Source organism: Psammomys obesus, unplaced genomic scaffold (assembly GCF_907164565.1).
Source record: "Psammomys obesus unplaced genomic scaffold, mPsaObe1.curated_primary_1811, whole genome shotgun sequence".
NCBI lineage: Eukaryota > Metazoa > Chordata > Mammalia > Rodentia > Muridae > Psammomys > Psammomys obesus.
In genome coordinates, this window is record NW_026596051.1 from 17,116,079 (window position 1) to 17,128,117 (window position 12,039).

General features: G+C 45.3%; 1 protein-coding gene across 1 annotated transcript in view; it reads right to left on the minus strand.

Annotated features, from left to right (window-relative positions):
• Letm1 (leucine zipper and EF-hand containing transmembrane protein 1) overlaps nt 1–12,039 on the minus strand; it is a 39,965-nt gene that overhangs the window by 20,574 nt on the left and 7,352 nt on the right. The window contains exons 3-5 of the mRNA XM_055623899.1: nt 7,162–7,612; nt 1,169–1,312; nt 110–247 (exon numbers count right to left, since the gene is read on the minus strand). Of these exons, the coding sequence (XP_055479874.1) occupies nt 110–247; nt 1,169–1,312; nt 7,162–7,612 (733 nt within the window). The remainder of the gene's footprint in view (nt 1–109; nt 248–1,168; nt 1,313–7,161; nt 7,613–12,039) is intronic.

Here is a 12,039-nt window from a genome sequence, read left to right on the forward strand (position 1 = left end):
GGAGGGAGGGAGGGAGGGAGGGAGGGAGGGAAGGAGGAAGGAAGGGGGAAGAAAAGGCCCAATAGTGCTCGAGCGTCAAATCATCCTCTGACAGATGGCAGTACTACACCTTCTGGAAAAATGCAGAGAAATCTTTGGTGGCATTCCCCTTGGCTGCCTTGTTCTTCAGGGCCATTTCCTCTATGGTATCCTGGAGAAACTTGGCCAGCTCCAGCTTCACCCGAAGCTCTTTCTTCAGCCTTTCCTCCTGTGAGAGTAAAGTGAAGGTTATACTCCAGCCCTGCCCTGCTCCCTCTTGCATTCTACCCGTCTCTACCTGGAAAGGAGCCTCAAGCCTGCTGCTTACTACAAGACAAGTCTCCCACATCCCATACCCTTCAAGGAACAAACTCTAAGTGTGATATATTATTTTTTTAATATTTTATTTATTTATTATGTATACAATGTTCTATCTGCATATACACCTGCACGCCAGAAGAAGACACTAGATCTTATTATAGATGGTTGTGAGCCACCATGTGGTTGCTGGGAATTGGACTCAGGATCTCTGGAAGAGCATGCAGTGCTCTTAACCTCTGAGCCATCTCTCAGCCCCGTGTGATATATTCTTAAACTCTATTAAAAAAAAAAATTCTGCATGAAGCCCCAACCCTACCTCAATAGCAGAAGTTGGTAGACTTATTTTATGATGCCAGACAGCGAGGCTTCGGGGCCTCACGGGTCATTTGTTCTCACACAATCACCTGACTCAGCTGGTACTTTACAAAAGAACCAGTCAACACTTATGTAACAATGTGAGTCTGGAAGGAATTGAAGGCTCATTTCCTATTATTTGTGTGTGCACATGTACGTGTGTGTTGACTTACTGAGTGTGGATATATGTGTGGAGACCAGAGGATCCCCTGGTCCTCACTATCTGCCAGTCTGAAGCAGGGTCTCTTCTTTGCTGTTTGCCAGCAGTTAGTGCACAATCTTTGGAAACTATCCTGTCTCCACCCTACACTTTGCCACAGGAGCACAGATGCATTACCCAGCTTGGTTTGTGCATGGATCCAGAGATTGAAATTCAAGACCTTGTGTTCTCATGCACGTGCTTGCTTTACCCACTTAGCCCTCCCCCCAGTCCTCAGACTCATTTTCAAGTGGACTCAAGTCCCAGTGCCCTCACCTTGATGGACTGGGTCTCGAATGTGGACGGCAGCATGTTGGGGAAGAGCTTAACAGCTACGGGCAGCAGGAACTCCATGAAGGGCACCACCACGAACACCAGGAAGGGCACTAGGCGGAAGAGGTCTGCACAAATCCGGAGAAACTGCAAAGATGTGAGCACATCAGTGGGACAGAGCAGGGCAGAGCCTGCTACAAACAAACCACAGTGTGACTCAAGAGCTCTTAACAGATACCTTCAGAAACCCATTTCTTTCTTGGAGTCTAAACTACATGCCAACGGTCTTCAGAACAGGAAGGGGGCTAACCTACGGGTCACCAGATGTATAGGACCTATGTAGAGATAAACAAGGCAGGTGCAAAGGAGGACAAGTTAGACAAGATAGCATCTGTGAAAGATGTCCCTGACCACCCCCTGCAGGTAGGGGGCCTGTGAAGTCCTTCAAATGAGCTTATAATTTTCCACAGAGGAGCCATAGTTTGGCCAATTTCCTAGATGCCCTAAAGGCTTGTTTCTTAGAAGTACTTGCTTGTTTTTAATGGTCCCAATCTCTTAAAATTTTTTTTTTGTATTTATGTATGTGTATTGAATGTTTTGCTTGTATGTTTGTATGTGTACCATGTGTGTGCCTGGTGTACAGAGGCCAAAAAAAGGAATCTAATGTCTTGGAACTAGAGTTAGAGATGGATATGAGCCACCACATGGGTGCTGGGATTCAACCAGGTCCTCTGCAAGAGCAACAAGCATTCTAAACCAATGAGACATCTCTCCAGCCCCATGGTCTCAATCTCTTTAACAAATGCAGTATTGTTAGCTCCAACTTTTTACTCACTTTTCTGGACCAAGTACACAGCTCTCAGGTCTTTTAGTCCATATTTTTCCCCTGAGGCAGTGTTTCTCTGTGTAGCCTTGGTTGTCCTGGACTGACTTTGTAGACCAGGCTAGCCTCAAACTCACAGAGATCCACTTGGCTCTGCCTCCCTAAGTGCTGGGATTAAAGGTGTGCACCACCATGCCTGGCTCCTTTTTACTCAGTGTTTTTCCTCCTGATCCTCATTATAAATCAGGTAAAAACATCCAGGTATAACCATTCCACAGCCTGATTCTGTAGCTTTAAATTATTTTTATTGTGTGTGTGTGTGAGCACATGGGTACCTAGGATGCACGTTGGGAGGGCACAGCACACACATGAGGAAGTGAAGAACAACTTTGTGCCATCATTTCTGTCCCAATATACTCTTACATGTTTCAAGAACTAACTCTGATGGTCAGGCTTTAGTGACAAGCAATCTTGTAGGCCTCTGATTTTTTTTTTTTTTGTCTTGAATTTTCTCTGGCCAGATAAGTCTATCACCTTTAAACTCAAACTCCCACAAAGTCTCATGACACAGATGACATTTGGACAAGTTCCTTGCCAGAATATAACATGAGTGGCCTCCAAGCCAATTCTCAACCAAGTTCTGTTTCTAACTGGAACTTGCCTGTAAGGGGTGTGTGTGCACGCACACTCGCCCATAACTGACATTAGGTGCCATCCCTTCATTGCTCTCCACTTACTATTTTGAGAAAAGAGACTATCTCTGAACTTGGAGCTTGCTGTCTTGGCTATGCTGGCTGACCAGTGAGACGCTGGACCTGCCTGTCTTCACACTTCCACAGCTGGGTTTACAGACATGTGCCACCATGTCCAGCTTTTATGTAGGCGCTAGGAAGCTGACCCCTGCCCCACACTTGCAGAGCAAACACTTCCGCCACTGACTAATTGCAGTCTCTACTGGCCATTCATCTGTCAGAATTTTGGTCACCTGAGCTCCTACCAGAATCACTCATTAAGCTCTGTACAAATTTCTTCCTGGTAGCAGCTCTAAAGGCTTAAGAACTGCAGGGGTCAGGATTAATAACACAAATGACCCTATTTCTGGTATCAACTTTCTGTATTAGTAAGTTTTCTTATAACTGTGACTTGATACCTAAGAGAACAATTTAGGAGGAGGAACAAATTGTCTTTGCTCATGGTTTCCGAGGTTCCAGTCCATCATGGTACCCAAGGGTTGGGAGAACAGGGATGCTAACGTCAAGGTAGCTGGGAAGCAAAGAAAGCAACAAAAAGGACCAGAGTAAGAATGAGCCACAAAGACATACCTTCCAGGGGTCTATTTCCTCCAGCTTGGCCCGACCTTCCACATGACCTGCCAATATGCTAGTCAAATTCTGAATGCATCAATGAATTAAAGGGATAGTACATTAGCTGACAGCCCTGACAATCTAATCATTTCTCAATGACCTGATCCAGCAGTTGGCTTTAAATATTTAAAGGAAAGATCTTTTGGGTTAGGGATGTGACTTAATAGTAGAGCACTTGTTTATCATGAATAAAACCCTAGAGTTGATCCCTAGCATCACAAAAAATAAACTAAAAAATATAATAAAAGAAAGGACTCCTTAAGTGTGTATAAACATAAAAAGCAGAATTATACCAGGCAGTGGTGGAGCATGCCTTTAATCCCAGCACTTAGGAGACAGAGGCAGCTCAGATCTCCAAGCTCGAGGCCAGCCTGGTCTACAGAGTGAGTTCCAGGACAGCCAGAGCTACAAAGTAACCCTGTCTTAGAAAACAAAAACAAAAACACCTCCCCCCAAATGCAACAACAACAACAAAACAAAAGTAGAATTACAACTCCTTGTTGTATGGTTCCTCAGTCATTCCACAATTATCTTTGAAACGGACGGTGACTATAACAGGCATAGAGGTAGTACACACCTATAATCAATCCTCGAATTTAGAAATTTGAGGCAGGATTTCAAATTTAAGGTCAGCCCTGGGCTATACAGCAAGACCCTGTACCAAAACCAACCAACCAAACAAACAAATGAACCTGTGCTGAAATATAGTATTCATAAATAATTTTTTAAAATTTAGATGTATTTAATTTTATGTGTATGTGTGTATATATATGTGTGTGTACCTGGTGGCAAAGGAAGTCAGGATGGTATCAGATGCCCTGAAACCAGAATTACAGATGGTTGTGAACCATTATATGGGTGCTAGGAATCAAACCCCGGTCCTCTGAGCATTCTCCAGCACACAAATAGCCTATTTTTTGCTTTTATATAACACCTAAATAATAATAATAGGTTAACAGACTTTTGATCTAGGTACTGAAGAGGCTAAGCAACACTGAATTCCAGGCCAACTTCATCTATCTCTATCTCAAAAATAAACTGAAGGGCTGGGGCTGGGGTGAAGAAATGGCTCAGTAGTTTAGCGCATGTCAACTCCTGCAGAGGACCCGAGCTTGAGTCCCAGCACCACCGGGGGGCTCACAACCATCTGCAACTTCAGCTCGAGGGCTCCCACACCTTCTTCCGGCCTTCGTGAGCTCCTGCACACACATGGTATCCATAGGACACATAAAGACATACATTCTTTTCTTTCTTCTAAGATTTATTTATTTTTATTGTATGTGCATTGGTGTTTTGCCTGCACAGATGTCTGTGTGAGGGTGTCAGATCCCCTGGAACTAGGTTACAAACAGTTGTGAGCTGCCATGTGGGAATTGAACCTGGGTCCTCTGGAAGAGCAGCCAGAGCTCTTAACTACTGAGCCACCTCTCCAGCCCTAAAGTACATATCTTTAAAGAACAAATTAACTCAGGCACACACAGTGAGGCAGAGGCAGGTAGATCTCTGTGAATTCGAGGCCAGCCTGGTCTTCAGAGTGAGTCAGGAGCTAGAGCTGTTACACAGAGAAACCCTCTCTTGAAAAACCAAAAATTAAGATAAAATAAATTAAAAATTAATTAAGAGACTAAATTTTCAGAGACATTCCATCTAGAAAACAAAAACAAACAAAGAATAACCTGGCGAGCGAGGCATAGTGGTAGTAGAGCATTTGGACAGACAAGAGGATTTTGAGTCTGAAACCAGCCTAGGTTATACAGTGATAACTTGTCTAAAAACCAACCAACCAAACAAACAAACAAACAAAAAACAGCTAGGGATAATGGTGCAGTCCTTTAGTCAGAGACAGGTGGATTACTATGAGTTCGAGGCCACTCTGATCTACATATCAAGTTCCAGGACGCTAACAGCTGTAAATCCTGTCTAAGGAAAAAAAATGGTAAATGGGGTTGGAGCTGGGTCACTGGTTATGAACACTGGCTGCTCTTGTAGAGGACCCAGTTCGATTCCCAGCTTTCACACAGCAGCTCACACCTATCTGTAACTCTAGTCTTAACAGACCTGATGCCTTCTGGTCTTTGAGGATTCCAGGCATGCACATACATACATGCAGGCAAAACACCAACACACACCTAAAACAGAGATATTTGCTAAACACTCACACATATATGGCTTTGTTAAAAAATTATTACCCTAGTATATCAACGTGTGGATGGGTCTCAATGCAAAAACAAATCAAAAAGCTAATTTTTTTTCCTTCTTTATGTGTGTCAGGAATAGAGCACAAGGCCTCTTTTATATACAATGAACAAGGGCTTTACCATTAACATACTCAGCCCACTAAGCTAGCTGTTTACTGGTATGCAAAGTGCCAGTGGACAAGTGACCTAGAGCTGCAACGACGGAGATACCAGTGAAAATATGCATGTTGAGTTCAGGCTCCTTGAAAGGTCAGAAGGATGTAGGGATTCCCTGGAGCAGGAGTTACAGGTGGTTGTGAGCTAGCTGCCTGATACCGGTACTGGGAATTGAACTTAGAGCAACAAATGCTTTTTTTTTTTTTTTAAATTGCATTGTTCTTTTGCCTGCATGTATGTCTGATGTGTGTGTGAGGGTGTCAGATCTTGGAGTTACAGAGAGCTCTATGTGGGTGCTGAGAATTGAACCCAGGTCCTCTGGAAGAGCAGTCAGTGCTCTTAACCGCTGCGCCATCTCTCTAGCTGCACAACAAATGGTCTTAATTGTGGAGTCATTTCTCCAGCACCCAAAGCCTCTTCTTACTTAGGCCCTCCCACCTCAATAAGGAGTTGGGCAGAGATGCCACCCAAATTTTCATACCTAAAAAAGTGTTCCCATACCCTTGTAGAAAAGTTGGTGTATCTTACGCTTCCATGGATGGCTTGCCATACTTACAAGAACTCGGTGACAGCATCTTCCCTACTTCAAATACACAGGAGACAAATACGATAAATGCCCACCTATGTTAAGGCATAAACCACTAGTATATTTCTTTCTTCTTTCTTTAGGTTATTTCTAGTTTCATTCTTTTTTCATTTAAATAAACTGATGGTAACCAAGCAACCAAACATGCACATGCCACCAGAACTTTTAGAAGTGAAGACACAGGCCCAGAAAAGCATAACGGACAAGTTGGAAACACTACTTCAGCTGAAAACAAGAGAAGGGAAAACCTGACAGTAACCCCTAGAGACATAAAAACAATAGACTATGTTTTGTTTCTTTTTGAGATGAGGTCTCACTTTGTTACCCAGGCTGGCTTTTTGCCTAAGTGGCCAGGACCCATGGGCACAGCTATCACTGCACTTAGTTTAAGACTCTCCCCCCAGCCTTTTTAAGATTTATGTTTATTTTCTGTGTATAGATGTTTCAGCTGCATGTATGTAAGGGTACCAACTGTGTGCCTGGTTTGCAAGGCCAGAAGAAGGTATGGGATTCCCTGGAACTGCTGTGACGTAGTACAGCTGCGAACCACTGCTCGGGTGCTGGCAATTAAACCCAGGGCCTCTAAAAAGCAAGCTTTTAATGACTGAACCAGCTCTCTAGCCCCAGGAAGGGCCTTTTCAGAGCTTAAGGAACTATATACCGGGCCCACAGGGCCAAAAAAATAACTTTAACAGACTTCCCCAGAGAGACAGTGTCTCTGAAGACATACGAGAAGCAGAAAAACAGAGACCAAAGGCAAGGCTTCAAGAAACCACCAAGGGAGGAAAGAGCATGTCAGCACGGACATTACAACTCACTAGTAGTAGGAGACAGTTTCTGTAAGCTCTACAGTACAATGTGACCCATACCTGCCTGCGCTCCCGGCGGGTCAGTGTATGGCCATTGAGGATGCGCCACAGCATTCGGGCGGCTATCTTGGTGTCGATCCAGAGCAGGCGGAAGCCATGGTAGTAGTGCTTCAGCTCGTCCAGTACCTTCTGCCCCAGGGACTTCTTCACTGCCACCTCGGCTGGCGGGCTGTACACGGGGCCTCCCTCTTCCAGCTTCTTACTCTTGTCCTTTATGGACTTAAGGGACTTCTCTATCACAGAGTCCTCTCCTAGGGGGGATGATGAGTGCCAGCCACGCACAGGAAGGTACTGAGGTCCTGTAACAACCAACCTCGCAGATGCAGGTGTCCATGTTGCCCTAGCCACAGTGCCCTGGCACTCAGGCCTCTGAGTCCAACAACTGAGGGGCTCGCCTTTGAAGCAGAGGTACACAGGGTTGGCTGAAGTACAGCAACGAGATAGAACATTCCTTGACAAGAAAAAACAGAAAAGCAGCAATGAGAAACTTTCAGTTATCTGACCACTCAGCACCAAACATCAAACTATACTTCGTGGTGGATCAAATTTTGTATCTCATCTACGTCCTTGGAGGGAGCCTTTGGAGGGCTTCCACGTGAAGCTAGGACCTGAGGCTCACTGGCCTAACTCCTAAGTCCCCAGCGACATACACATGTCAAGAGTGTGGACATGCACTCTCAGCAGAGCTTGACTGGATTCATCCCAACCTCTGGCAACTGACAGAGGAAGTGATATTCATGACTTTGGGGCTTGAAGATACGGGGTACAGAGTCAAGAGTCCGTCAAGCTTGGAGAGCCTCACTTAACAGGTGACTCTTGGTTGACAGAAGGCACTGGAACAAATGGGACACCCCAAAGGAGAGTCCAGGGCCCATTCCCTTACCTGGCTCTAGCCTGACTCCCCGGCTCTGTCCACTTCTCCCTTCGTATACTCTTTGAGGCATGTACCTACACAACATCAGCCACAAAGAGATGAGGGCACACGTGTCATCAGGCCTACACCTCTTTACCACAGTGAAGGCACCATAACAGCCTTAAAAGAGGAGGCCACAGCTAGGAGCTGTTAGTTAAAATCTCAGACTTCTTCATCCACACTGGATCAGGCTCACAGGGCTGCCTGGAACCCACATTTTAACTATAAAGACCAACTGGAGCAGGACCATGCCTAAGCTAGAGCCGGGAGATTACACGTAAGTGTTGGCATAAGACACCTTGTGAAGGGTGTCTCTGTATATTCAATTGTTGACTGCTAAACTGGCAGAGAGCGGACGACTGGCCAGACTTTGGTACTGCTTACGGCTTATCACCTGCCTCGTATTTTGTAAACACTCTTCCTCCATCACCTGTTGATTGGCTTAATAAAAGGCTAATGGCCAATATCTGCAGGCAGGAGAGGAAAGGTGAGACTTCTGGACTGAGAACGGTTCTGTGTGAGAGGAATCAGAAGCAGGAAGATTCGCCAGTGACGTGGGAGAACACAGGTGCCAGGACTGAGCGAGAGAGAGGTAACAGGCCAAGTGGTGGGGTATAGATCATGACTTGTCAGGTCAGAATAGCAGAGTCTGTCCTTTCATAAATAATAATAGGTTTATATAATAATAATAATAATAATCTTTTATAAATAATATTAAGTTTCTGTGTTATTTTTATTTATAAACAAGACCTTTTCCAGACCCCATATGGACCCAGTATCGGTACTAAGTTTACAATCTGACTGTGAAAAAACTGATCTGCACAATCCTCCTTCAGGTTTAAAATGTATATTAGGAACCTCTCCAGACTAGTCATTTACAAACCAATCTCTAGATGGCCACAGACTCCAAATTCACTCTGGAGGCCTGTTGTGGGTGCCCACAATCCCCATTCTTCCCCCTTAGTACTTGGCTAGATGCCAGCAGGAGGGCTGGCATTCTGAAGCAGACTGTCCAAGCTCAATAGCTGCAGCTCTGGGCTGGTGAGGTGGCTCAGTGGATGGAGATGCCTGCTGCCAAGCCTCATGACCTGAGTTAGATCCCTGGGACCCACACTGGTAAGAGAAAAACAACTCCCGTAAGTAAACTGTCCTGAGTTCTATGCTGGTGCCATGGCATGCACCCCTGCCCCTATACACAATCAACTAAAATTAAGTTAGAAGTTTTAAAAACCCTGTGTAAAGCTGGCGAACAGCTTTAATCCTGTTAAAGCAACTGGGAAGCAGAAGCAGAGTACAGACCTCTGTTGCATTCTGAGGCCACCCTGGGCTACAGAGCGATTTAGTGAGTTAGTACTGGCTAGTTAGACCCTGTCTCAAGCAATTCTCTCTCTCTCTCTCTCTCTCTCTCTCTCTCTCTCTGCTGGTCCACTTGTGCAACTGCAATAACCTTATAACCTGACCTCTCTGTGCTTTAGGAACTTTTGTGTGTGTGTGTGTGTGTGTGTGTGTGTGTGTGTGTGTGTGTGTGTAATCTCATGTTAAAATACATCAACCACAAATGGAGGCAACAGCGACAGTCTTATTAAAGTGAAAAGAAGCAAGGTATGACTCTCCATAGCCACCATGCTTCATGGTGGGCTCATATAAGAACAGTGGTGCACATGGCCTCAGCTTATGGTGTGTGGTGGACAGTAAAAACTGGCACACAGCACTATCAGATCACGAAGAATTAGGGCATGGGACTCACTGGGCTCCAAAGCTGCTAGGCTTAGCTCTGGTGCCATCATTGGTTACTTTACGGCACTCCCTAAACTCCAGCTCTGTGCTCTGCCTGTCACAGATCAAAAGCCCGCACTGACCTTACAGTAAGCAGTGATACCAAAGAAGAGTGGTACAGACGTTTCTATGGATCAGTGAGAACAGTGACAGTGTGTCTGTGAGCATAAATACATGACAGACAGCCCTCTGCATCTATCTCCTTGGGGATCCTGTAAAGTACTGTCAATCTCTTTCTAAGCCCCACCCAACTCCACACCACCACAGCTCTGGATTTCCTTGGCTCTGCAATCTTGGGGCTGTGAAGAAGCCCTTGAATCCATTCTGTCCTGAGTCTGTGTTACATGACTCAGGGTGAGGCCACATGGAATAAGACAGAGACCAACCAGATCCAGAGAATCACTCAGCTACTTACCAGCAGACAGATGCAAGTCTACTTGCTACCTTCTTACCTTGGCCTTGCCTCCAAGTATAGGATAAGGCAGTTCTGCACATGGGAAAAGTGCACCATCAAGCTTAAATATCAGTTTCCCATCCTCACCGAGGAAAAGTATGGCTTCCACAGAAGGCTTGATGCCTGCATGTGCAAGGACAGCCAACAGGCCAAGGCAAAGACACATATACAAAGATGAAGCAGGCAACAAAGCATTCTGGGTAAGGGCTGGGCCAAGATCTTGCTTTTCTTAAACTCCTCAGAGAGTTTGTTGTTGTGGGAGGATGGGGTATAAGAGCCTCCTAGGTTAGAGGACAATTTGTAGGAGTCCATCATGTGGGCTCTCAGGGATCAAACTCAGCTCCCAACAGGCTTGGTGTCAGAGGCCTTTACACACTGAGCCATCCTCAACTGGCCTATCAAAGGTTACTAACTAGCATTACTAACAACTTACATGATGCTTTGCCATTTTCCTTCTCTCTCTCTTTTTTTTTTTTTTTTTTGTTGTTGTTGTTTGTTTGTTTTTCGAGATAGGACTTCTCTGTGTAGCCTTGGCTGTCCTGGACTCTGGCCTCAAACTCAGAGTGTCTCTGCCTTCCCAAGTGCTGGAATTACAGGCGTGTGCCACCATGCTTGGCTATTTTGCCATTTTCAAACAGTGGAAAATCATGTAACTTTTTTTTTGGCAGTGCTGAGAATAGAACCTAAGGCCTCCCACATGCTAGGCCAAGTGCTGACCATTGAACTACACCCCAGCCCAAATGCTATAATCTTAAAAATGTTCTACCAATACAGTACTGCTGGTACTCAACCAGCACTAACCAAGGGGAGGACTATGGGCCTGGCTTCCATCATCCTGCCTCCTGCCTTCCTCTTCATTTTGCCTTTTGCTTTTGAAAATCACTTACAAAGTGGAATGAAAAAGCACCAACCAAACACATTGTTTCAATAAGAAATATACTGCTGAAGCTGGCAAGATGGAGCAGTGGGTAAGGCTGCTTGTCATCAAGTCCCATGACCTCAGTTCAATCCCCGAGATCCACATGGTAGAAGAGCGAGCTGACTTGCACAGTTTGTCTTCTGCTCTCCACATACGCACCATAACACAGGTTCACCCACAGACATGTCCCCCTCCTGAAATAAATAAATAAATGCAAAACACACACACACACACACACACACACACACACACACACACACACACACACACACGGTGACCACACAGCACCCACCTACCTACATTACAAAGTCGGGAATCTTACCAAGGATGATCGTCTATATAAGGGTCCTGAGCCTATGTTCTGCCCATCTTGAACCAGCCTTCATGTTAGGAGCAGGAAGACTAAAGAGTGCCTAACAAGCTGGGCATGATGGTACACACCTTTAGTCCCAGCACTCACTGAGGCAGAGGCAGAGGCAGGTGGATCTCTATAAGTAAGACCAACCTGGTCTACAGAGCGAGTCCAGGGCAGCGAAGGCTACACAGAGAAACCCTGTCTTGGAAACAACAACAACAAAAAAAGTACCTAACAGAAGAGGAGTGTGAATGATCCTTACAATATCAGCTACATAGTCTCAGCTATCTGGCAGGCAGGAACAGGAATAGACACATGGATTGACATAAATACACACAACATACAAACACACACAACGAAAGGACATGGTACTTCTTCTGCTGTCAGTGTTTCCCTCCCTCCCTTCTTCCTTTCTCCTTCCTTCCTTCCTTCCTTCCTTCCTTCCTTCCTTCCTTCCTTCC